Here is a 26,971-nt window from a genome sequence, read left to right as displayed (position 1 = left end):
TGTAGTTCTGTCACAACTAGAGATAGGAGTCACCCTTCTCAACCCATGAGACATCAGAGGTCATAAAGAGAAGGATGGAGAGCTAGCAATTGTTGTTCTACAACACTGACAGTTCTATATGCAAGAATTTTATCTTAATTCAACAAAAATTGTATTTTTTGCACAAGCACACCCATGGGCAGGATTAAACAGAAAGAGGGGCCTGTGCCTGTATATCTCCCCTGCTGGGGCAGTTGGGTTGTCTAATGGCCCTTTTGGGGGCCCCCACCCTCCACTCATCTCTGCTGCTTTGGAGTAGGGTGACCACACAAGTTTCATTGTTCTTACTCTGAGTCTTGTGCTCAACCCTCCATCCCTTCTGCTGCAGCATCTGACCCATGCCGGTCCTGTTTGTACCACGCATGGTGGCCTTTTTAGCACATGCAATGTACACACTTCGGAGGTGTGGGAAAAATTCACGGACAGTGCTTTTTTTCTGCTGGTCCCTATGGACAGCAGAAAAAAGCACCAGGTTTTTTATGGACGGTTGGCAACTCTGTCACTCGTACAGGGAACATGATTCAGCTCTGTTTACCAAGAGCCCAGAACTGGAGGTCAGCTCCCCTCCAGAGTACACAGAGCTATCATTAAGTCCAAAGGCTTCACTGTTTCCTCATAGATCCCTCCCTAGGGTGGAGATATGGTGAACAGCTTTTCCACCCACCTCTTCAGTTGTTCATAATAGACCTTGGCATGTCATGGTCGATTAACCCCTCTCAGCACATAATATGTTGGAACAAAACTTCCTGGTTTATATTACTGAAGCTAATAACCTCAGTGAAACATATCTCCCCTCCAACACATTACTAGTGACCCTGTTACATATCTCCCCTACTTCCCAAAGTTGGGAGGTTTGGCACCTTCAGTCACTAGAAAGGAAAGCCGCGACAGGGCATCTGCATTAGCATGTAATTTCCCTTGTCTATGTTCCACATGGAAGCAATTGGAGTGTCAATTGCCCATTTGATGGCAAAGCATTCTTTTTTCTCAATAGCATAATTCTTTTCACAAGAGGAGAGTTTCCTACTTAGATATAGGATTGGATGTTCCTCTCCATTTATTTCCTGGGACAATACGGCTGCCAATCTGACCTTTGAAGTGTCTGTCTGAACCACAAACTTCTTATTGAAATCAGATGTGATCAAGACCGTCTGTTTACACAAGGTGAGCTTCAACTCTTGGAATGCCATCTCTGCTTCGGAAGACCACTTAGCCATCAGAGTCTTTGTGCCCTTAAGGAGGATGGTCAAGGGTGCGGCGACCATGGTGAAATTCGGGATGAATTGCCGGTAGTCTCCCACAATTCTAAGAAACACTCTAACCTGTTTCTTGTAGATCGGTTGCGGAAAATTTGGATTGCTTCTACTTTGTTCATTTGTGGCTTTATTTCGCCTCACCCGACAGTATAGCCTAAGTATTTTGCCTTTCCCTTCCCTATGCCACACTTATTTGTGCAAATCTGCAGGAGACAGTGGGTTAAATTCCTGCAGAGTCTGTCCGCGCCTCCCTTTAGCCAGGTGGAGACTCTCCAGCAATAGTGGAATATATCAGAGCTGGGAGTGCTGCAAGAGGCGGTTCAGCGTGATTGCCTGAGACTGGGTGGAGCAGAGCAGTGAATGCAGTGAGTAGGATGGCTCTGAGAAGTCGTGCTAGTTACTGGCGTGACAACGGTGAGTACATGTCACTAAATGAATCCACCGTTGCAGCACTATTGCATGGACCTGATGAGTATTCACCACTCATTACTATAATAACATGACGGCACTGCTCAGATCAATGTCAGCCCTCAGTGCCTCAGGCAAAAAGTTACAGTATATAAAGAAATACGCCATTTAATTTTATACATTTAGAAATAAACGTTTTAACATAAACGTGCTCACAGTTAAAAAAAAGACACACTTTAATTTAAATCAAAATACATCTACATTTATATTAAATCTTCATAAAACACAAACTAAACTTTAAAAGCTAAAAATACCTATGAATAATATCTTCTCTGGGAAAGGATTCTTGTATACCAGGAATTCAGACGCGGGGAGGCTGCGGGGGAGTTTAGAAAAATATTTTCATTGGTTGATGTGCACAAACAAGAGTGATGAAATATCAAACAGCGAGGCAGATAAAACCAGAGGTCAGAGCCCACACCATAAGCTAGTGCCTGAGAGTCCAGTGATGAGAGCTCCGCTGCTCTCTGCTCTACTGCTCTTGGGGGCAGCATGGTTTGCCCAAGCTGCAGAAGGTAGGTGGACATAGAAATGTGGTTTTGTCTATCTCTAAGGCCTCATTCAGGCATCCGTGCGTGTTGTATCCATCTTTTTCCCCGACACAAAACATTCCCATTATCATCTACGGTGCTATTCACATGTCTGCTTTTTTCTGGTATCACAGATTTAGGCTGAGTGCAGACGTACTTTTTTGCCCTGCGAATTTTTCCTCGCAGAATTGAAGAAATCTGCAGGTCAAATGACCTGCATTTTTCCTGCGGATTTCTTCCATTTTTAATGCGCTTTTCTTGCGGTTTTTGTGCGGTTTTCTACTGCGGTTTTCGCCCTGCGGATTTGGAGACTGGGGAGGTGGAAAACCGCACAAAAGAAGTGACATGCTGCGGATTTTGTACCGCAGGAAAACCGCGGGGAAAAATCCGCAGCGTCTGCACAGCGTTTTTTTTTTTTTCCATTGATTTACATGCTACTGTAAATCACACTGCGGATCTGTAGCGTTTCTGCGCGGTAAAATCCGCTGCGGATCGGCAGGAATTCTGCATCGTGTGCACATTGTCTAAAAGGGCCAATAAGTCTATGGGTCAGTGAAAAACACATACAGATGGCATCAGTGTGCTGTCCGTATTTAACATTGCAATTGATAGAAGCTATGTACTGTAATTTATTTATTTATTTATCCATCTGTGAAAAACAGTGATGGCAAAAATGGACACACGGACCATACACTGATCCAAAACACAGATGACACCAGTACCATTTTTTGAGATATGTGTTTAAAGACAAACTATGAAAGAGGCCTAACGCTATAGCTTTAGTGTATTGAGTTCTGCTTAACCCCTTCACGCCGCTGCCTTTTTTTATTTTAGTATTTGTGTTTTTCACTCCCCTTCTTCCCAGAGCCAAAACTTTTTTATTTTTCCATCAATATGGCCATATGAGGGCTTGTTTTTTGCTGGACGAGTTGTACTTTTGAACGACACCATTGGTTTTGCCATGTCATGAACTCGAAAATGGGAAAAAAATTCCAAGTGCGGTCAAATTGCAAAAAAAGTGCAATGCCGCAACTATTTTTTTGGATTTTTTTACCATGTTTATCAAATGCTAAAAATGACCTGCTATTATGATTCTCCAGGTCATTACGAGTTCGAAGATACCAAACATTTGTGTAATTTTCCACTGGGCGGTGCTCATAGCAATCCGGCAATGACAAGCAAAGGGGTCATGCCACCCATCAACGACCCACAGTCATGTGACATGGGCGCCGATGAGTGGGATTAGTGAGGTGCTTCTGGTGCGATCACATTAAAAGCCACTGCCAGAGATTGAGCAGCATTTAACATTACATGTAAGGCGCATGTCGTGAAGGGGTTAAAGAGTTTTTAAGTTCACTTTTGTAAATGGTTGACATTTCATTAAAATAACGGGAGTAATATTTACCAAACCACATAACACTGGAGCAGCTACATTTTAGTAAAGATGAGTGTACCATGCCAAATTTGCACATCTGTAAAACACAATGATGTAACTCATTATTTTTACTGAATAACCTCTATTAGGCCAAGGTCACACTTGCAACTGCAATGCGAGAAACTCACCTCAATACCCGGCACTGCTACCGGCACTCGAGACAGGAGCATTCAGCTGCATAGAAATACATGCAGCCGCACACTCCGAGTACCGGTGGCAGTGCCGGGAAATGAGGCAAGAGACTCACGCGAGTTTCTCGCATTACAGTTCCAAATATGACCCTGGCCTTAGAAACTCTTACTTAGGCCTCTTTCACACGTCCATGTCTCTGGTACCTGTGGTAACAGTTTTCACACGTACCGGAGACACGTACTCACGTAGACTCATTCAAATGAATGGGTCTGTGCCAGGGGCGGACCTACCGCCCGTGCAGCCGGTTCATTGCTCAGGGCCCCAGGGGAGAGGGGGCCCCTCCAGACTCCTGCACCGCATGGCTAATTATGCATGCAAATTAGCCATGTGGACTTGTGGAGCGCGCTGCAGAGCCAGCAAGGAGGAGAGCAGCCCCCCTGCAGGAGGCAATGGGAGGGGTCTGACTCCTCCTGAGGCTGCTTGCTAGCGCAGCCCAGTGCAGAGGAGCCAGCCCTGAGGGCTGAGCCGGGCTGAGGTGAGAGATCATCAGCGATCAGCCAGCAGCCCAGCGTCAGTGCCGCGGGGGAGGAGAGGAGGAAATACTGTGGTGAGAGTGGACTGAGATCATCAGCGACCAGCCAGCAGCGTCAGTGCCATGAGGGAGGAGGGGAGGGAAGACAGACTGTCAGACTGTCACTCACACTGCTGACCTGACTGTGGCGCCGGCCAGACGGTGGCTGCAGTTCAGCCGCAGGTCAGTGTGACTTTGGGGGGGCTACAGTTGTGGCCAAAAGTATTGACACCCCTGCAATTTTGTCAGATAATACTCAGTTTCTTCCTGAAAATGATTGCAAACACAAATTCTTTGGTATTATTATCTTCATTTAATTTGTATTAAATGAAAAAGCATCAAACGAATTGTCCTAAAGCCAAATTGGATATAATTCCACACCAAACATAAAAAAAGAGGGTGGACAAAAGTATTGGCATTGTTCGAAAAATCATGTGATGCTTCTTTAATTTGTGTAATTAACAGCACCTGTAACTTACCTGTGGTACCTAACAGGTGTTGGCAATAACTAAATCACACTTGCAGCCAGTTGACATGGATTAAAGTTGACTCAACCTCTGTCCTCTGTCCTTGTGTGTACCACATTGAGCATGGAGAAAAGAAAGACCAAAGAACTGTCGGAGGACTTGAGAAACCAAATTGTGAGGAAGCATGAGCAATCTCAAGGCTACAAGTCCATCTCCAAAGACCTGAATGTTCCTGTGTCTACCGTGCGCAGTGTCATCAAGAAGTTTAAAGCCCATGGCACTGTGGCTAACCTCCCTAGATGTGGACGGAAAAGAAAAATTGACAAGAGATTTCAACCCAAGATTGTGCGGATGTTGGATAAAGAACCTCGACTAACATCCAAACAAGTTCAAGCTGCCCTGCAGTCCGAGGGTACAACAGTGTCAACCCGTACTCTCTGTCGGCGTCTGAATGAAAAGGGACTGTATGGTAGGAGACCCAGGAAGACCCCACTTCTTACTCCGAGACATAAAAAAGCCAGGCTGGAGTTTGCCAAAACTTACCTGAAAAAGCCTAAAACGTTTTGGAAGAATGTTCTCTGGTCAGATGAGACAAAAGTAAAGCTTTTTGGGCAAAGGCATCAACATAGAGTTTACAGGAGAAAAAAAGAGGCATTCAAAGAAAAGAACACGGTCCCTACCGTCAAACATGGCGGAGGTTCCCTGATGTTTTGGGGTTGCTTTGCTGCCTCTGGCACTGGACTGCTTGACCGTGTGCATGGCATTATGAAGTCTAAAGACTACCAACAAATTTTGCAGCATAATGTAGGGCCCAGTGTGAGAAAGCTGGGTCTCCCTCAGGAGTGTCTTCCAGCAGGACAATGACCCAAAACACACTTCAAAAAGCACTAGAAAATGGTTTGAGAGAAAGCACTGGAGACTTCTAAGATGGCCAGCAATGAGTCTAGACCTGAATCCCATAGAACACCTGTGGAGAGATATAAAAATGGCAGTTTGGAGAAGGCACCCTTCAAATATCAGGGACCTGGAGCAGTTTGCCAAAGAGGAATGGTCTAAAATTCCAGCAGAGCATTGTAAGAAACTCATTGATGGCTACCGGAAGCGGTTGGTCGCAGTTATTTTGGCTAAAGGTTGTGCAACCAAGTATTAGGCTGAGGATGCCAATACTTTTGTCTGGCCCATTTTTGGAGTTTTGTGTGAAATGATCAATGTTTTGCTTTTTGCTTCATTCTCTTTTGTGTTTTTTCATTTAAGACAAATTAAATGAAGATAATAATACCAAAGAATTTGTGTTTGCAATCATTTTCAGGAAGAAACTGAGTATTATCTGACAGAATTGCAGGGGTGTCAATACTTTTGGCCACCACTGTATATACCATGCTGGGGGGGCTATATACCATGCTGGGCTGTATTATACCATGCTGGGGGGGCTATATACCATGCTGCTGGGCTGTATCATACCATGCTGGGGGGGCTATATACCATGCAGGGCTGTATTATACCATGCTGGGGGGCTATATACCATGCTGGGCTGTATTATGCCATGCTGGGATGTATTATACCATGGTGGGCTATATACCATGGTGGGCTGTATACCATGGTGGGTTGGGCTGTATACCATGTGGTGCTGGGCTATATACTATGCGGCAGTTATATACCATGGGGGGTACATTTTACATTATATTCTATAAGGGGAGGCTGTGTTATATAATATGGGGGGCTACATTATATTCTATGGGGAGGTGGGCAGTATTATATTCTATTTGGGGCTACATTATATTCTATAGGGGGCTGTATTATATTTATTATATTCTATGGGGGCTGCATTATACTATATGAGGATGGCTACATTGTATTCTATGGAGGGGCTACATTATACTATTTAAGGGGCTGCATTATATCCTATGAGGGGGTTGCCATATATTCTATGGAGGGGCTGCATTATACTATATGGGGGGGACTGCATTATATTCTATGGGGGGGTTACATTATGTTCTATACAGATATAATATCCAGCCCTGCATAGCCTCAATATTAGATAACAACAAATAACAAATAACTTTGTTGCCCTATGAAGGGTTGGGGGGGCCCAAAAAATTTCTTGCACAGGGGCCCACTACAGTCTGTGTCCGCCCCTGGTCTGTGCACATGTCAGTGTGCTTCCATGGACCATATGTCCGTTGGCAAAACATGCTGACATGTTTATTTTTAGCCGTCACCACAGATATTGGCCCCCCCCAGCCTAAAAACAGCAGCCCGCAACTGTGAGTTTTGCTGGGTTGGTTCAAAAACATAGGGGGAACCCACGTCGGGTTTTTCATTAATTCATTCTCCTCTGCTCGGAGCAGGGGTGAATGAGAGCCACGTTCAGCACCTGCTGCAGGGGAACATCGGTTTACAGTAGCGCTTCACATGTGTGCCGCACGTATTACACACACGGACACTGATATCTTCGGAAGGCTGGAGTCACACTAAACGATAAAAAAATCGGTCCAATTTTGACGGACCGAAATCGCACAAAGGTTTCTTCACCAGGGATCCGTCTGTCAGTCGAATTTCGTGTGATGATGCGATTTTACTCGCATCTAAGCATCCGTTTGACATCCGTCTGGCGAGATTTTCTCGCAGGCTAGCAAAATGGACATATAATGGAGCCCAATGACAGGTTTTCCAACACAAACTAAAGAATAGATCTAGACACATAGAATACATACATATATATATATATATATATATATATATATACATGTCATATAGACACATTTATATATATATTTCTAATTCATACAGTTCATAGCTGTATAGCCGCTGAAACATTTGCCGGCTTTTGGAAAATCATTCTCCTACCCGACATGAAATGACACATGGCTTACATACAGTTAACCATTTCATTTCACGGTTTTTTTTTAGATGTCTATCACTAGTAATTAGATGATGGTGTGTGGGTTAAATTTTGGAGTTGTACGGGTTAATTTAAGGGGTTAATTCGTTGTATAAAATTGCGGGGACTCCCGCTGACGTCACTGAGGCTGCAGGGAGTCCCCGTAATTTTTAACAACGAATTAACCCGTTAAATTAACCCCTACAACTCCAAAATTTAACCCACAAACCCTCATCTAATTACTAGTGATAGACATCTAAAAAAAAACATGAAATGAAATGGTTAACTGTATGTAAACCATGTGTCATTTCATGTCAGGTAGGAGAATGATTTCCCAAAAGCCGGCAAATGTTTCAGCGGCTATACTGCTATGAAGAACTGTATGAATTAGAAATATATATATATATATATATATATATATATATATATATATATGTGTCTAGATCTATTCTTTCGTTTCTTTATTTATCCGGTCAGTGTGATTTTACTGTATTGTAAAAAGAATTGCCGGCTTTTGGTAAAGGACACCGGGTGTGATTTTATTGCAAGTCACACATCTGGTCCGTTTGTCATCCGATTTTTTTATCGCCCCCATAGACTTGCATTGGCCAGTCCGATCCGAAAATCGGTGACAATCGCAGCATGCTGCGATTGTCTCGGTCCAAGGAACGGATCCGACAAAAAAACGCATGATGGGAGCAGCACCATAGAATAACATTGGGACGAATGCAATGCGATTTTTTATCGCATTGCATTCGTCCGATTTAATCGCTAGTGTGACTCCGGCCGTACTGTTTCTTCCGGTACCGGAAATATCAGCACGTGTGAAAGGGGCCTTAGGCCATGTTCAGTATTTGGTCAGTATTTTACATCAGTATCTGTAAGCTAAAATCAGGAGTGGAACAATCAGAGGAAAAGTATAATAGAAACTCGTCACCACTTCTACATTTTACACCCACTTCTAGTTTTGGCTTACAAATACTGAGGTCAAATACTAACCAAATACTGAACGTGAGAATGTGGCCTTAGGGCTCATTCAGTCTCAAGTGATTTTCTTGTACGAGAAATCCACTCTGAGTTTCGTAGGTTCTTTTTATTAGAGTTTGGTCAGAGTTTAATAAGTTTTTCTTGGATGTAAAGAAAACTGATGAAGGTTTTTCAGCATTCTCTCATCATGAAGTGTGTGAAAAATAGACAGCTCATGGACTGATCCAAAATACATTTCAAAGTTGGACAAATCTCCTTGATTTTGTGCGGACCACTCGGAGAGCAAAAATACACAGGAACAGCTCCATAGATTATAATAAGTGCGTGTTCTATCAGTGAAAAACACTGATAGAAGAAGCATGTGAAAAACTGATGTCTGAATGAGCCTGAAGTGTTTAGAGGTGCCAAGCATGTGTGTTTCTCTACTTAGTCTCCTAACCTTTGACATGTCAGACGAGAAGGATGTCATTGTACATGGTCAGCGTGTCCTCAATATGGGTATAATTATGTGATTTATTTTACTAAACAATACGTAACTCATTTTATTTTCTGCTGCATCAAGAGATTTTTTTCAGCTCAAACACTAATGACAATGATTTATGTTTTTTATTTTTAGTTTTTTTTATCAATACGATTTGCCAGGAACTTAATTTTTTATACTGGATGCAGTGGAAAGATACAAAATTGGTTGTAAAAGAATAAGCTACGTAATGAGCTACGTTTATCTTACATGAAACAATGTGATTTTTCTTCTGCCTTTCTCTATATTATTAATTATATTTGAGAGTTGGATAACTTAGGATATGAAAAAATCCCATTCCTGTTTTTTAACTAAATAGCGTGGGGCATTGACCTTCCCAGAGTCAACAGATGTGCAGAAACTGCAAATAAGCATGTGACTGAACCAAACAAGGACATGACGGTCAAAGGGCTTTGGATTAGATAACAATGTTAAATGTTAAGACCGTAAAATGTCATCATGGACATAACTTCCGAAAAATATGACTGTGATGGGTTTGTTGGAACAAGTGATGATGGAAAGTAACAGTCCATAAATAATGTATGACACTAGTCACTACTCACAGACAAGGCGAGAGGCTGGGTAATGAAAAGGTGCTAGGTCAGAAGCCAGGAGGATATGTCAAATACAGAGGGCTGATAAAAAGAGAATATTTTGGTCACGGTCCAGTGGTCAATAGCCAGGAAGACAGTGGATCAAGCATAGGATCATAGCAAATGGATGGTCAGAATAAGGCCCAACGTCTGGCAGCAGAAGATCGGAGCACAGAGGAACAAGGCAAACATACAAGAGCAAGGAGCTACAATTAGCACTAGTCTGGGGCAGAGAGCTGGCTAAATAGCCAGGTAATTTACCTGAACAGGAGACACCTAGTTGAAGCTCAAGCAACACTCAAATTCCAATTGGACGGCTAAACTGTCAATAAAGACACTGACAGCTCAGCATGTTCCAGCATTCGAAAGGGCAGCTGAGCTGTCCATCAAATACTGACAGCTCAGCACACCCCAGCTCTAGATTGGATGACAGACTATTAATAATTCACTGCATCCAAACACACAGAAAGGTGGAATCCTTACATGATGATTCTGTCCAGGGCAGAATACATGGCAAAGGAATTTAAAGGGAACCTGACAGCTAACACATGCTCCTCCATCCAGGGCAGCATGTATCAGACACTGGCTGTATGTTTTCAGTCATATATGTTTAATTCTGAAACACTGTCTGTGGCATTTCAGAGACTAGTTGGACTAGTGGATTCCTGGTGGCTTCTTTCCACCCACTGCCAGTAACTGACAAGTCTCTCCCTGCATGTGCGTGTATGGATAGATCTATCACTCCAAGGTATCAGTCTGTTGAAAGCCGCCAAGGAACCACCTGTCCAACTAGTCTCCTGAGCAGCTTGGCCCTTTATCGGTTTTAAACTATGTTTTTTTATGAAACGTAGCAGGATTTCAAAGTTAAACATTTGTGGCTGAGATCATCCAGCCCGTGGATCAGGGGGCATATATTAGCTGTCTGATTCCCTTTAACATAACCCACAGGCAAAATGCACTTACTGGCAGCAAAGCTCCAGATCCTATTCCTGATGATTGTCCTCAAAGGGTCTTGTCCATAGTATCAGCTCCCCTCTTGACTTGGATCTGCATATGGTCCCCTTAGCTCAGGTCATTATCGACTAGCTATCTGAGACTGGTAAATTTATTTTAAAATGACAACTTTGCAGCAAAACTTTGCAGCAAATGTTGGATCCAAACTTCCGGGTTGTAAGATTCTGGCATGGAAAGCAGGATCTCACAACCCTACGAGGCCCCCCTCACTGTGACATCTCTCATGTTATCACAAGATCTCGCTTTTTGCATTATCCCAGCGCTATCACACACTATAAACAGTGGGATTCATGCATAGAGTGACATCTCATGATAACACGTAAGACTTCATGTTTTCACAGTGAGGAAGACTGTGAAGGGATGTGGGATCCCAATATGCATGCTTGCATCCCACAACCTCTAAGCCACAGGTGTAACGTCCGTCTGTTGCGAGTCTGAGCTGCAAGTAAAACAGCACCCCGAGAAACCCCAAGACCCTTTACCCCATAAGGGATCTGGAATTACAGAGGAGCCCAAGAGGTAGCTGCCTATGAGAGCAGCGGACCGGAGCAGGATGGTCACTAGGAAGGGACTAATAAACGGAACCGAATGCGTAGTCAGGAGTCAAAGTCAAAACCGGGCAAGCAGCAGAGGTACAAAATCGTCAGGCTGTAGAAGGGTCGAAAAATCCAAGCTAAGGATAGAGTCAAAATAGTAATTAAACACTAGATCACTGGGGAAACCAAGACTATATCTGGTGGCCTGCAGGACAGGCTCCAAAGTATTTGAAGGACACGGCTACCTCTCATAGGCTCACAGCCTGATGACCTAATCTGGACCGCCCCCAGAACCAGGCCAGATGACGATGCACGACTGGCACCAACCACTTCACCTCTGATAGAAGAGCGAAGCCTGCACCCACCATACGCCTGCGCAGGGACCCCAACATCACCCACAGGAGAAACACGGCGATGCCCAACAACAGAGGCATGCGTCAAAGGAGCGGGACCATATGAGGATATTGCCCTCATATCACCGGCACCACCAGTCGAAGGAGACCGGCGCCTCCCAGCGGCCGAGGCAGGAGCACCAGCCACTGAGTCCAACGGTGATGTGACAATAACCCTCCTATCACCGGCACCACCAGTCGAAGGAGTCCAGCGCCTCCCAGCGGCCAAGGCAGGAGCACCAGCTACCGAGTCCAACGGCGACATGACAACAGGTCTGGGTGGGAGCACAGACTCTGAGTATTGATACAGCAAGCTGGAAGGCACATGGGCAGCGAGGATTTGGCACACTCAGGAATGTCATGGGCAGCAGGACGGTTTAAGTGGAACCCAGCATAGATGAAAGCAAGTAAAGCACAGAAGGAGGACTCAATCCCAAGATGTAGGTGTGTGTGTCAAGGAGCTTTAAATACTTTTAAACCTGACTTGGAGCAACAGTGAGAACAGTGGACCCAGGAGAAGGGAGCGGAGTTTGGGATACCTAGGACAGGTGTCTAACAAAAGGTCACCCCCGTGACCCCCGATAAAGCAAAGCAACTGATGCATCCACGAGTGATATGATGGTGCAGTCACCCACATCAACAGACCAAAATGGATGTTCCAGTTGTGAACTTGAGAATAACATTCTGAATTTATTTTGTGAGTTTGAAAATAAAAATACATTTATGTTGAACTTTCTTGGGTCACTGCCTAATTACCACACATATGAAAAAGCCACTGCCTTACAAGGGACTTATTATAAACTGGGGAGGGGGAGAGACAAGAGAGGACATAACACAATGACTTATAATGAATTGGGAGTTGGTGTGGATGATATATAAGGACTTATAATTTATAAATGGCTAAGTATGGAATGGACAAGGCAACTGTTAGGTGGATTCATAACTGGCTTAGTGATCGGACTCAAAGAGTGGTCGTAAATGGCTGCACATCCAGTTGGAAGAATGTCTCAAGCGGGGTACCACAGGGCTCCGTCCTGGGCCCTGTATTGTCCAACATCTTTCTCAACTATTTAGATGAAGGAATTGAGGGTAAACTGATTAAATTTGCTGATGATCCAAAGCTAGGAGGGATAGCTAATACTAGAGAAGAGAGAGGATTCAAAAAGATATAAATAAACTAGAGCAGTGGGCAGCAACTAACAGAATGGTTTTTAACAGGGAAAAATGCAAAGTACTTCATCTGGGCAATAAAAATGAAAAAAGCATATACAGAATGGGAGGAATAGGGCTAAGTGACAGCACATGTGAAAAAGACTTAGGTATACTAATAGATCACAGACTGAATATGAGTCAACAGTGTGATGCAGCAGCAAAAAAGGCAAATGCAATTCTAGGATGTATTAACAGAAGTATACAGTCTAGATCACGTGAAGTCATTATTGCCCTCTACTCCTCTTTGGTCAGACCTCATCTGGAATACTGTGTCCACATTTTAAAAAAAGACATCAACAAACTGGAGCAAGTTCAGAAAAGAGCGACCAGAATGGTGGCCGGTCTGCAAACCCTGTGATCAATGAGTGGAACAGGCTGCCACGAGAGGTGGTGCGTTCTCCTGCAATAGAAGTCTTCAAACAGAGGCTGGACAGACATGTCTGGGATGATTTAGCGAATCCTGCTTTGAGCAGGGGGTTGGACCAGATGGCCCAGGAGGTCCCTTCCAACTCTACGATTCTATGATTCTATGACTCATTGACTTGCATAGGAGATTTTACCAGGCATGCCCTGATCTGGGCAAAGGTCACTATGAATAGAGGAGGAGGAGGTGAGCTGTGACCATCTCTATAGTGAGAGATGGCTGCAGTGTCGTCTACTGTACAGCAAATGGTGTCACTTTCATTGTAATTCTGATAAGATTACATGTGGCAGTGATGCTTTTCATGGAATCTTTGGTAACTCTTTAAATGCCTGCAGAGACAACTTGGAAATTATCTACCTACTCCTTAAAAACAAGGAGGACTGGATCCTGGCTTTAAATCCCACCAAGGACATCTGCAAGAAGTTTGTTTGTTCTCCCCGTTTTTTCGTGGGTTTCCTCCGGGTTCTCCGGTTTCCTCCCACACTCCAAAGACATACTGATAGGGAATCCAGATTGTGCGCACCAATGAGGACAGTGATGATAATGTATGTAAACAGCTGCGGAATAAGATAGTGCTATATAAGCAAAGCATAATAAATAAATAAACTAAATAATGGGTACATGTGGGATCTGTGAAAAAAAGCAGATACCATGTACTGAAAACACAGACGTGTGAAGAGGGCCTTATTATACGGACATTTTTCTGTCCATTAACTTCCTTTTATTTTAGCTTCCATAAAGAATGAGCGCCCTGATGTACTATCCATGCAGACGGTACTGGTGGGAGGTGAACGCCTCCAATGCTGCAGTGCTTACTGCAGTTTTTAAACACATATAGCTACAATATATTGCCTGTCTAATTTTATGGAGAAATGTCCTACTGTCTACCATGGGCTGCACTTGTGGCTATCCTACAAGAATCTGGATGGCTGATTATTAGGGATGAGCGAATAGCTTCAGATAAGTGATTATCATTACAGTAGTATGCGGTCTTAGGGTATGTGCACACGCTGCGGATTCTGCTGCGGATTTGGCCTCTGCGAATCCGCAGCAGTTCTGCAGATAGTATACAGTACAATGTAAGTCTATGGGATTTACAATCCGTAGTGCACATGCTGCGGATTTTTTCACTGTGGAAAAGCTGCAGTTTTAAATCCGCAGAAAGAACTGACATGTCAATTCTTTCTGCGGATTCTGCTGCGGTTTGCCACCTCCTCTATTGTCCAGGTGTCAAACCGCAGGGGAAAACTGCTGGCCAATCCGCAGGTAAAACCGCAGGTCAATTTACCTGCAGTTTTACCTGCGGATCCGCACGGAAAAATCCGCTGGTGAATCCGCAGCGTGTGCACATAGCCTTACTGTCATACGGAAACGGTTACAATTTAATGTGTCTGAACTATATTTTTCCTGCCTTCTTGTTACAGAATCCTGTGTAGGGCGATGTTTAGATGGATTTAATGGAGACAAGAAATGCCAATGTGATAACTTATGCATATACTATAAGAGCTGCTGCCACGACTATGTTTCAGTCTGCAAACCAAAGGGTAAGAATTTAATGGGAGTCTGTCAATCCAGAAAACACATCGTCAGGCAAGTTTAGGTTTTTTTTTGTGCATCTGTTTCTACTCCCCCTCTTCCATCTCATTTTTTATTTTATCTATTGCCATAGCCTTATGATGACTTGTTTTTCTGCTGGATGAATGTTGAATAACACCACTCATTTTACTACATAATAAACTGAAAAGACTGAAAGATGGAAAAAAAACAATTTCACCATTATTGTTTGGATTTTGTTTGTTATTTACGGCATTCCTTATGTGGTTAAACTGAACAGGCAGAATAATTCTCCAGGTCAGTAGAAATACGCTGGTGCTAAATTTGTAAAGTTTTTGGTTATTGAAAGGGGATGTGTCACAAAATCTTAAAAAAAAATATTTTGAATTTATGTTAAAAAGTTTATTAATAAGTGTATAAAATTAAATACTCATTTTATTTCTTTATTGACTTTTTAGCTCACAATACTACCGCTGATCGGTAAAACCTTTATCGATCGGTGGTTGAAATGCTTATTTAGACAGGCGACCAAAGTGAACGATACGCACTGAGAAATCTGTAATAGATCGCTCAGTGTGTATAGGCTGCCATGGTTCTCCGCACCACCGAGAATGATAATATTTATGCGCAAAAGATCATTTCACGCAATGAAGAAGCATTTTGCTCTTTCATCGTGTGATCAGTAACCTGTTTACACTGCAAGATTTTCATGAAACAGTAGCATAGCTACCGGGGCCAGATGGGGTGGCCGGAGCTACGCTACTGTAACTGTATCAGTGTGCACAGCGTGCCTATACAGTTACATTCTGCGGCAAAGCAGGGAGAATTTATCTCCCTGCTCTGCTACCCGGTTGCTATGGGGCCCCTGAGCAGGAGGGTGCCCGATGCCAGCAGTGGGCCCACGCCCGTCATCACAAGTTCAACTGTATCGGATGGATGCCGATACAGTTAACCACATTTATGAGAGTCGAAACGTTATGCTCTCTCTCCCATCATCCCCCCTCTCAGCGTCTGACACAGACACTGACAGGGGTCTCAATGATGTCACTACTTGGCGCCCGCTCTCCAGAGTCTGCCTGGGGGGTGTGCATTATACAATATAGAGTCTGCCTGGGGGGGGTGCATTATACAATATAGAGTCTGCCTATGGGGAGTGCATTATACTATATAGAGTCTGCCTGGGGGGGTGCATTATACAATATATAGTCTGCCTATGGGGAGTGCATTATACTATATAGAGTCTGCCTGGAGGGGGGGTGCATTATGCTATATGGATGCCTATGGGGGAGTGCATTATACTATATTGAGGATTATCTGGTGCATTATACTATGTAAAGGGACATCATTCAGTGTGGAGATTACAGCCATCAAACAGTTTGGGTGATAGTAAGGGGTCAGTGTACATACAGTGAGGGGGCATTATACTCTGTATAAGAGAGCATCATACTGTGTATAGGGGAGCTGTACGGGGGGAGACTCGGGACATTGTTAAATGTAAAGTAGGGGAACTCAGGTTACTGTGACTGCTAAAGTGGCACACAGGGTATTATTACTTTCTAGGGGACAAAATGTGGGCACTGCTTTCTACTGCACCTGCACCCGGCAGTGCTATATTCTGGAGGGTTGCTTTAGAATTTAGAGGACACACAGAACCACACAGCAGGTGCAGTAATAGGGACACATGCGGCAGCAGAAGCTCAGCATTGGGGTATCAGCAGGATGAGGAGTTTGTGCAGGTTGGGAATAGATGGTGACGGTGCTGAAAATGTGAGAAGTGAAATGTGTCTATGAAACGTGAAATGTTGTAATTTCTGCAGCCAAGTCTTGGCTGGAAGACGTTGTCATTTTGGTCTGGGCCAGATGGAAAAGACGAGAAAAGTGAACGATTCCATAAGAAAGAATGTCAGCTGTAAGACACCATCTATAGCTGTGCTGTAATCTCTATATGTTCCGTAGGACTGGTATCTACCACTGACCATATGGCGGTAATATCAATGTTGGTCTTTGTATAGAGATTATTTTCAGCAACAACGCAGTCATATGCTGAGGTTCTCCTACATCCACTGTTAGGGTGCATCACCTAGTTGTAGTCAAGGTTATCTGGTTAGGGTCCCACTCAGAAGTTTCATCGCCTGTGAACCAAAACCCTAGCTACACTGTTGTGAAATAAGTTGTTTTACAAATATTTGTTCATGATTATCTTGCAGTGTAAATGCAGCTTCAGTGCCAGAGCGTGACACTTAAGGCCCCGTCACACATAGCAATCTCGTTAGCGAGATCGCAGCCTAGTCACAAGTTTTGTGACACAACAGCGAGATCGCTGTGTGTGATAGCGATCAGCAACCGCCCCCCCTGCTGGTATCGCTGATCGCTGCAGGAAAGGCCAGGACTTTTTTTTGGTCACTGGTCTCCCGCTGGCCACCACGCATCGCTGCGTGTGACAGGCGGGAGACCAGCGATCAGCTGGTAACTAACGTACACATCGGGTATCTAAGGGACGTGCGTCCCTTAGATACCCGAAGTGTATGTTAGTTATCAGCTTCCTGCATCAGCGGGCTGGTTACTAATGTGCACAGCGACGCTCGGCATCGCTGTGCTGATCGCTGGTGAAGCTGGCTGTATGACAGCTCACCAGCGATCACATAGCGATTCACCAGCAATCCTGACACGTTGATATCGTTGTCAGGATCGCTGGTAAGTCGCTATGTGCGACTCCAGCCTTACACACAGCAATAGCGGCAGCCCCCAGTCATAGGAGACTGTGGTCGGTGACCAAATCTATCTCCTATACCGTGGCTAAATGATACTATCAAAAAAATGGAGAACTATATTTAAAATAATTTGCAAATCTTTATTACACACAACAACAATTCATAATCATAAAAACACAAGGGCTCTAAGGTAGGACATGATTAGACAACATATGGCACATTTAGGTAAAGAAGTGGTATCAATTCATACAGTTTCAAAGAATTTTATTACTGTACATAATTATTCTCATAAAAACTGTGTCCTTAGTTCTTATATATGGAAGTTCATTTGCTATCCCCTAACACAAAGTCCTAGCAAAAATGTTGTATTATGAAAACTAGAAACCTGATTGTACCAAATAAGCAACTTTAATGGGAGCGGAAAAAGAGGGTAGATTTATATATCGCAATTGGTGTACTCCATATGAGTGTGTCAGAAATGCTCAGAAAGGCATTTGGTGTTCATAATTAAACCACTATCTAGTGGCAATAAAGGGGAATGGTATCCTATTAGCACTAATAGTTTCAGCAATTGCCACTTTAAATCCCCACTGAAGTTCCTCATATGTGTGCTGAGGGGGGTACCAGGCACGATTTCGTAGATAATGTACATAACCATAATAAGGTGCATCACAAAAAGAGTTAGTTTAAGGTGCAAGTAGTGCACTACAAAGATGCTCAAATAGTGCAGGGCAGCCCTCACAACAAAACACATATAAGCCTTAAGCAAACAACACAGTACCGAAGGGCCGCGTGTAGAGACCCTCTAAAGCGTTTCGTGTTTCCTTCTTCCGAAGGGGTGTCAATGCATTTCTGAGCATTTTTGACACACTCATATGTACTACACCAATTGAGATATATAAATCTGCCCTCTTTTTCCTCTCCCATTAAAGTTGCTTATTTGGTACAATCAGGTTTCTAATTTTCATAATACAGCATTTTTGCTATGACTTTGTGCTAGGGGATAGCAAATGAAGTTCCATATATATGAACTAAGGACACAGTTTGTATGAGAATAATTATGCAATAAAATTCTTTGATACTGTATGAATTGATACCACTTCTTTACCTAAATGTGCCATATGTTGTCTAATCATGTACTACCTTAGAGCCCTTGTGTTGTTATGATAATGAATTGTTATGTGTAATAAAGGTTTGCTAATTATTATTTTAAATAGAGTTATCCAGTTTTTTTGATAGGATGATTTAGTTATTGGCTAGGAGATACGGTACTTTCTTCCCAACTATCGGGTATTTATCCAATACTGTGGCTACCTGACATGCCCAGTTCCCAACTGTAGGTGGTGCCAGACGCCATTTTATTGTAGTCCAGCGCTATTCGCTACAATGGCTACAATATCCCCCTGCCACCTGTAATTACTTTGATCTGAGCAGAGCAGTAATATAATTGTGGCACTCATATCATAGTAATTACCAATAAGCAGTCACCAGGTCTGGACACCAGGGCTGTGGCAGTGATTCCATTTAGTGATAGGTGGGATCAAACTGCTGGAAAAAGTAACCTCTGCAACCCTTGTGTCCGGACCTGGTGAGCGTAATTACTGTGATCTGTGCGGAGCAGTCATATCATTGGGGCTGCAGTGCTCAGGTCACAGTTATCAGTGAGTGCTCACTAGGTCCAGTCACCAGGGTAAAGGGGGTTTTACACATAGCGATATTGCTAGCGATATCGCTATGTGTGATACTTACCTCCGACCGGCTCCCCCGCTGATTATCGCTGATCGCGCGAGAATGTCCGGCTCCATTTCTCGTCGTCAGCTTCCTGCTGGGCTTCCTGCTGTGTGAGACGAGCGACGCTGGACGTGGGCGGGAGGACGTCTTCATCGCTGTGTGCGAAAGGTGAGTATCGTGCGCTGCGTCGCTGCTGCATCGCTGTGAGATCTTTCTGTGTGAAAGCTCACTAGCGATCATTTAGCGATGCACCAGCGATCCTGACCGGGTCGGATCGCTGGTCGGATCGCTGGTGCATCGCTAAATGTAAAAGGCCCTTTACAGCTGTGACTTCATCTACAGGTGAGTACATGTCACTGTAGGAAATCACCACTGCAGCTTTTGTGCCCTGATCTGTGCTTACGGCTCACTACTTTTTACTGTGATCTGAAAGCTGAATATCATGTAACTCATACAGACATTTGTGAATCCCCAGAATTTTTAGATCTCTATCTACTTATTGTTGGCAGCATTAGTCATCGTGTTATTTTTGTTTAAGAACCCAGACAATGCATTTGCTAAGTGTAGAAGTGAAAAGGAAAATACAAGTATTGTATGTCAAATTCCTATCAAAAGAGCCTCACTAACTATTAAGTCACACTATAATAATGCACTATTATAGATCACCTACAAGTCACAGGTGACAAATCGCCATAGTTAAAACTGACTTCTAGATTCTACATTGTAAATCCCAAATGGCTTCACATACTTTTTGCTTGACACAATGTGACCAAAGTCTGATTACTATGATACATAGCGGAAAAAAAAAACAACCAAAACAGCACGTCACCTGTATCATCTCACTCCACCATAATTTTTTTGGAGGATGAAATCTTGCTGACAGATTCTCTATCAATAGAATTTGTTATTAAAGGGGTTGATCACTATTTTTGGTGATATAAAAAGAATAGAACATATCTGATTGGTAGGGGTACGACACCTGGCCCCTCACCTATTAGCTGTTATCGACGGCGTTCAGAAGTTCTCGGGTGCTGTCTGAACACAGCAACTCCATAATTTCTTCAGTGCCCACAGCCAGGTGCTGCAGATCCACCAGCTATAATTGCTGCTGTGTTCCGGCATCATCCAAAAACTTCCGGCTTCCACCTGTGTCGGTAACAGCTGATTGGCAGGGGCATTTGGCATCATATGACCAAAGATCAGATATTGATGGCCTATCCGATGTACAGGTCATCAATTAAAAACTAGTGGCCAACGTCTTTGAGATTAACCCCCCCAAAACAGCATATATGGGCATTCAGGTCTTTGAAAGCTAAATCCTTTTCTTCAGCAGGGACAGGGAAGTTTGCCAGAGTTGATGGGAAGGATGAATGAAGCTTATAGGGCAGTTATTGAGGAAAATCTGTTGGAGACTGCAAAAGACTTGAGACTGGGGCGTAGGTTCACCTTCCAGCAGGACAATGACCCTAAACATACTGCTAAAGCTACAATGGATGGTTTAAGTGAAAGCATTTGTGTGATTGACCCAGTCAAAGTCCAAGCCTAGATCCTATTGAGACTCTGTGGCAAGACTTGAAAATTGCTGTTCACAGACGCTCTCCATCCAATCTCACTGAATTAGAGTGAGTTTGCAAAGAGGAATGGGTAAAAATTTCAGCCTCTAGATGTGCAAAGCAGGTTGTGACATACCCCAAAGTAATTGCAGTGAAAGGTGGTCCTACAAAGTATTAACTCAGGGCCAGGGGCTGAAACCAATGCTCGTCAGATTTATATTTTTAAAATATTTATAAAATCATTTATTATTTTCTTTACATTTCACAAATGCTTCCAACTTTGCGTTGATGGATCATATAAAATCCCAATAAAATACATTTAAGTTTGCGGGTGTAACATGAAAAAATGTAGTTTGGAGGAGTTGATCTTACCAACAGATTCTCTTTAATGATACATAGATGGGTATGACGGTAGAAATTAGGTAAGGCAGAATACAAGAAATGGGCAAAGAGTGTAAAGTGAATTCAGATCAAGGGTGAGTTGTAAATGTTTCCAATAATCCAAGGAACAGGAAACAGTTTACATTACATCAGTGGTTATGAGGAGTAGACTTCATGTTTTTGGACACAGAAGTCCAATGTTTTCTCTAGAAAACCTTGCGTTATCCTTCATAAGATAGCTACAATATGTTCGCTAGATGACAAATCCTTTATAACTGCCAGTATAAGTCTACTTATATTATACACAGTCTCTCTCTGTTTCCACATAATCCCATAGCAGAATAATTCAATGAAAATACTACAACCATTGACAGATAAAAGACTGCAATATATAATATATTCTTTCTTTTCAGAGACACGAGGAGATGTTTTTGACGTTCCTGAAGACGAGTACAATTATGACACTTATAATGATACCACAGATCCCACAGTGTTGACTCAATCTACCACACCGACAGATCAGTATGTGGAATCTACTGAAGCGCCACAGAGAGAAGAGACCTCTGTAACGCCGACTGTAATAGACGAGACCCCCGAGGAACTATGTAGTGGAAAACCCTTTGATGCTTTTACTAACTTCAAAAATGGTTCTATCTATGCTTTCCGGGGTAAGGTGACACAATCTGAACACAATTTGGGCTTAGTGAAGTATTTTGCATATTTTTTGCAATTAATTTATTGGTCCCTAATGCCCCAAAATTTCTTTTTCAGTACATATATCTTTTTTTATCTTTTAAAGGAAAATACTTTTATGAACTTGATGATAAACGAGCACTGGATGGCTACCCGAAGCTCATTAAGGAAGTATGGGGTATAGAAGGTCCAATAGATGCAGTATTCACTCGCTTGAACTGCCAGGGGAAGACTTATATATTTAAGGTAACATTGCTTTCTGTTCAGACGCACACATTCTGGGGGCGTATTATTTTTTTTTCTCCTGCATGACGCGCATCCTGTTTTTGATTGGTCACCATTATTCAGGAGAAAAAATACACACCCTCAAAGAAGAATCTCTGCTAAGACCCACTTGGACAACGTAAACTTTACATACTAATATCTATAGCAACAGAGGGGAGAAATTAAAAAAATAAAATTAAGTTTTATTCAATTTAGCAACCACTAGTCTATTATATGGACAGTCTAATATTTTCAAACTGGTGAAAGGTGCCTACCATCTCTATCAGGATTTTCTGACTACATGGAACAACCTCTAGGTGGAGCCTACTAGCATACGGCACACCATTTTATTATTTACTAGCTGAAGAGCCCGGCGTTGCCCGGGCATAGTAACCAACTGTGGTTAGTTATAGCAATTATAATGATTATATTGCACATAAAAACATTTCACATCATATATTCAACACTACAGATTTGCAACACAAACTAACTAACCAATTACCTAAGTATTGATAGTATTTTATTTTCAACTCATTCAAGAGCCTTTTGATAAACAACATTTTCTGGTTTTTCCTTTCGGTGCAAAGATGAACAGATTTTTAGCAGTTCCAAATCTTGAACAGGCCGTGTAAAGTTGACCATGAGAAAAGCATGGAGATTTCAAATCAATCCCTACTACTTAAATCGATCCATTCTACTTTCAAGGACTGTCCCTGAGCATTGTTAATGGACACTGCAAATGCCAGTCGAAGTGGAAACTGGAGGCATTTAAAATCAGATGGAATGTGTGGAATTCTTGGAAAGAAAATGTCCTCTCATTTGGCACATCCCGTTGCTGAGCTGTGTGTCTAATCCTATCCTGTGTGATACTGTCTGCTGAGCTGTGTATCTAATCATATCCTGTGTGATACCATCTGCTGAGCTGTGCATCTAATTCTGTCCTGTGTTACTGTCTGCTGAGCTCTGTATCTAACCCTATCCTGTGAGATACTGTCTGCTGAGCTGTGTATCTATTCCTATCATATGTGATACAGTCTGCTGAACCGTGTCTCTAATCCTATCCTGTGTTATTGTCTGCTGAGCCGTGTATCTAATCCTGTCCTGTGTGTTACTGTCTGCTGAGCCGTATGTCTAGTCCTATCCTGTGTGATAGTCTGCTGAGCTGTGTATCTAATCCTATCCTGTGTTACTGTCTGCTGAGCTGTGTATCTAATCCTATCCTGTGTGATACTGTCTGCTGAGCCGTGTATCTAATCCTATCCTGTGTGATACTGACTGCTGAGCCGTGTATCTAATCCTATCCTGTGTGATACTGTCTGCTGTGCCGTGTATCTAATCCTATCCTGTGTGTTACTGTGTGCTGAGCCGTCTATCTTATCCTATCCTGTGTGATACTGTCTGCTCAGCCTTGTATCTAATCCTATCCTGTGTGATACTTTCTGTTGAGCCATGTATCTAATCCTATCCTGTGTGATACTGTGTGCTGAGCTGTGTATCTAATCCTGTCCTGTGTTACTGACTGCTGAGCTGTGTATCTAATCCTATCCTATGTGATACAGTCTGCTGAGTCGTGTATCTAATCCTATCCTGTGTGATACAGTATGCTGAGCCGTGTATCTAATCCTATCCTGTGTGATACTGGGCTGTGTATCTAATCTTATCCTGTGTGATACTGGGCTGTGTATCTAATCCTATCCTGTGTGATACAGTCTGGTGAGCCATGTATCTAATCCTATCCTGTGGGATACTGGGCTCTCCCTGCAGTCTGTGTCAGAGGGTGGTCTGTGTCAGCACGGTAATAAATTGTGTTATTTCCAGCTTTACAGAAGGACGATAACACCATAGAAATGATAAGAATTATAGGCCTCAGTTAACACAACTGTCTACAAGGAAAACTGTTGCTCATAGCAACCAATCACAGCTCTGCTTCTTTTAAACAGCTCTGGTGAAATGAAAGATGCTTAGTGATTGGGTGGGGCTATGTGGAGTGTGCGTGGCTGATACACACACACATACACGCACACATACATACACTCAGCTTTATATATATATAGATTTCAGTACATAGACAGTATATACACACTATACGCCAACTAGTGGTTACTGCAAACACTCTATACACAAATTTGTCTTAGGAAAACGGAGCTTCACCTGCTTCATAAACTTATTATTTTTTATATTGTTAGAATGCAGATTACAAAGTGAATTTACGGCACTGGCGGGATCCATGCAACCTGTCTCTGATTTGGAGTTCATAAGGTCTGACTCCTTTTTTAAAACATGGTATCCCTCTCCGCCATACATCCTGTTGATTCACTGGTAGACACACATAGAAGAGGGCCCCTGTGCAAGCACAAAGAATGGGCCCTTTGAAGTCTAATAGTTCATCAAAATGCACAATTTCACCTCTCTTAGAGGTGGTAGAGGCCTCCTTACCTTTTGGGCCCCTGTGTGGCTGCACAGGAGGCACCAATGTTATGTTCACCCCTGTGTTGAATGAATTTAAAGGAATTTTTCTTTTGCAACACTATAGCACTGTTAGTGAACAGATTTGATAAAAAGAAACTGATCCAAGTAATAGTGTTCTTGCAGCATCATTATATCATTTCTACGTCTTTTGAAACCCACGTTCCCTAATAAAACTTGAAGGAGTATTACTATCTGAGCCATGAATTGCATATCGAAAGCACATGCTATATATGTAAGACAGTAGCAGAGTCAACATCTGGGATGACAACGTCTTGGAAAAATGAGAGTCCCGTTTTTCCCTGTTCGCACTCCAGAAAGGAAGAGATTGTGTATGTTGCTCTCTTCATCTTAGTTTTTAGGAGTTGATGTGAGCTGAGTATTTTATGCCGCAAAATGGATCGCACTGCGTACTGCTCCTCTTCCATGGCATGGAAAGTATATGTGAGCAGACACCGACAAGCATGTCTATGACTAGATGGTGGGGGGACGACAGACAAAATGCCTTTGTGGCCCACAGGTTGTGCGTTCCTTCTTTACTTGAAGCTAGATGCAAGATCGTCAAGTTAGATTGTCAGGTAATTTCCAGACATATTAAATATAACTGATATAAGTTCCCTTATCCCCGTGTTTCCAAAATCCAGTCCTCATGGCCCAAGAGGTCGTGTTTTCATGATTTCCTTAGTTTTTCATAGGTGATGGAATAATTATTACCAATAATTAACAATTCTTTAAGATTGCAATTCTGTTAGGCTATCTGTACACAAGTTCCCCCTAAGGAGGTGAGTACTAGCAAACAATTTCTCTAATTGAAAATGGATGTCTGGCTCCAAACTCTCTCTACAGTCCACATGCACACTCCCACCGAGATTCCTGTGATGGGGCCTGAGCTCAAGACTTTCCAGCTGTAACCCGGTCACTGATGAGGCTGGCTGATCAGCCATTCGGCCATTAAGCTGGGAGGCCGAGGAGTGGATCCTGGACTTGACACCTGGAGAATAGTTTTAACCTCATAGCCTAACAGGAGGCCTACCACATCACAGCAGATGCCTTGGGAGGAATCCAACTCTGCACCCAACTGTAGTCATCCCTCAAAGTAACTCTTCCTCTATAACAGAAGTCACAGGAACAGTTACTCTTTTCTTCAGTACACTGATCAATTTCAAGCATGGTGCACACTCTGAGCTTCAGGATGTCATTGGATTGTTCTCTCTTTCAGCTCTCTGCTCCAACTGAAAAACAACATGAGGTCTGCAATAGAGTCTATTGAAGAGGCAACAGTGATCTCTTGTGGCCAGAGTCCGATACTGCAACAATGTCTATTCATTATTATCTTACACTCCACCACTAATGCACAGAGAAGTGGCACTTTGGGTTTCAGTGACAAGATATGAAATATTATAAATTATTTAAATCATAGTGATGATCATCAAATACCACAATAAATAGTACATCCCTAATAGAATGTGGGCTGAAGGTGTTTGAAATCCCAATATCAGAATAACTTTTTCTCTGCCCAAGTCTCCAAATCCATCTGTGATATAATATTGCCCTCTTCAGTGATAATTGCTTTCTACGGTTTAGTTTGTGCAAATTGAGATTTCACTCTCTAATGCTCAGCAGACCTGATAAATGTTATAGGAGAGTTTTTTACAGATGACATAAATAGCTTACGGGTAAGTTAGGAAGAGCATATGACAAATCGTCTGATTTGCATCCTGAAGAAACAATGGATGATTGTTCACCCATATAGAGTTCTAAGAGGTAACGTTTCTCCTTGTGTAGAGTGACATACTGACTCTAAAATCGGGTCCATAAGTGGTCTGTCCAGACCCACTTACTCCTGTCTGGGAGAATGATCTATTACAATACCAATAGCTGTGTTCAGTCATCCTCTAAGGCTGTGTGCACACGCTGCAGATTAGGTGCGGATTCATCCGCGCGGAATTTGTAAAATCCGCAGGTGAAACCGCAGGTCAAAAGACCTGCGGTTTTACCTGCGGATTGCTCTGCGGTTTGACCCTGCGGTTTTTCATCTCCTCAATGGAGGAGATGGCAAACCGCAGGGGAATCCGCAGAAAGAATTGACATGTCAATTCTTTCTGCGGATTGAAAACCGCAGATAATCCGCGCGGAAAATTCCGCACCGTCTGCACTGCCG

At 42.9% G+C, this 26,971-nt stretch overlaps 1 protein-coding gene across 1 annotated transcript in view; it reads left to right on the top strand.

Annotated features, from left to right (window-relative positions):
• The first annotated feature begins 2,147 nt into the window (after window positions 1–2,147).
• The window catches only part of VTN (vitronectin), a 39,999-nt gene continuing 15,175 nt past the window's right edge, over window positions 2,148–26,971 (top strand). The window contains exons 1-4 of the mRNA XM_073565706.1: window positions 2,148–2,278; window positions 14,882–15,001; window positions 21,801–22,055; window positions 22,187–22,326. Of these exons, the coding sequence (XP_073421807.1) occupies window positions 2,212–2,278; window positions 14,882–15,001; window positions 21,801–22,055; window positions 22,187–22,326 (582 nt within the window). The 5' untranslated portion in view covers window positions 2,148–2,211. The remainder of the gene's footprint in view (window positions 2,279–14,881; window positions 15,002–21,800; window positions 22,056–22,186; window positions 22,327–26,971) is intronic.

The sequence above is a fragment of the Dendrobates tinctorius genome, unplaced genomic scaffold (assembly GCF_039654945.1).
Source record: "Dendrobates tinctorius isolate UK_male_01 unplaced genomic scaffold, ASM3965494v1 ptg000016l, whole genome shotgun sequence".
Lineage (NCBI taxonomy): Eukaryota > Metazoa > Chordata > Amphibia > Anura > Dendrobatidae > Dendrobates > Dendrobates tinctorius.
The sequence above is the reverse complement of the archived record's forward strand: the minus strand, read 5'-3'. Positions and strand labels throughout refer to the sequence as shown.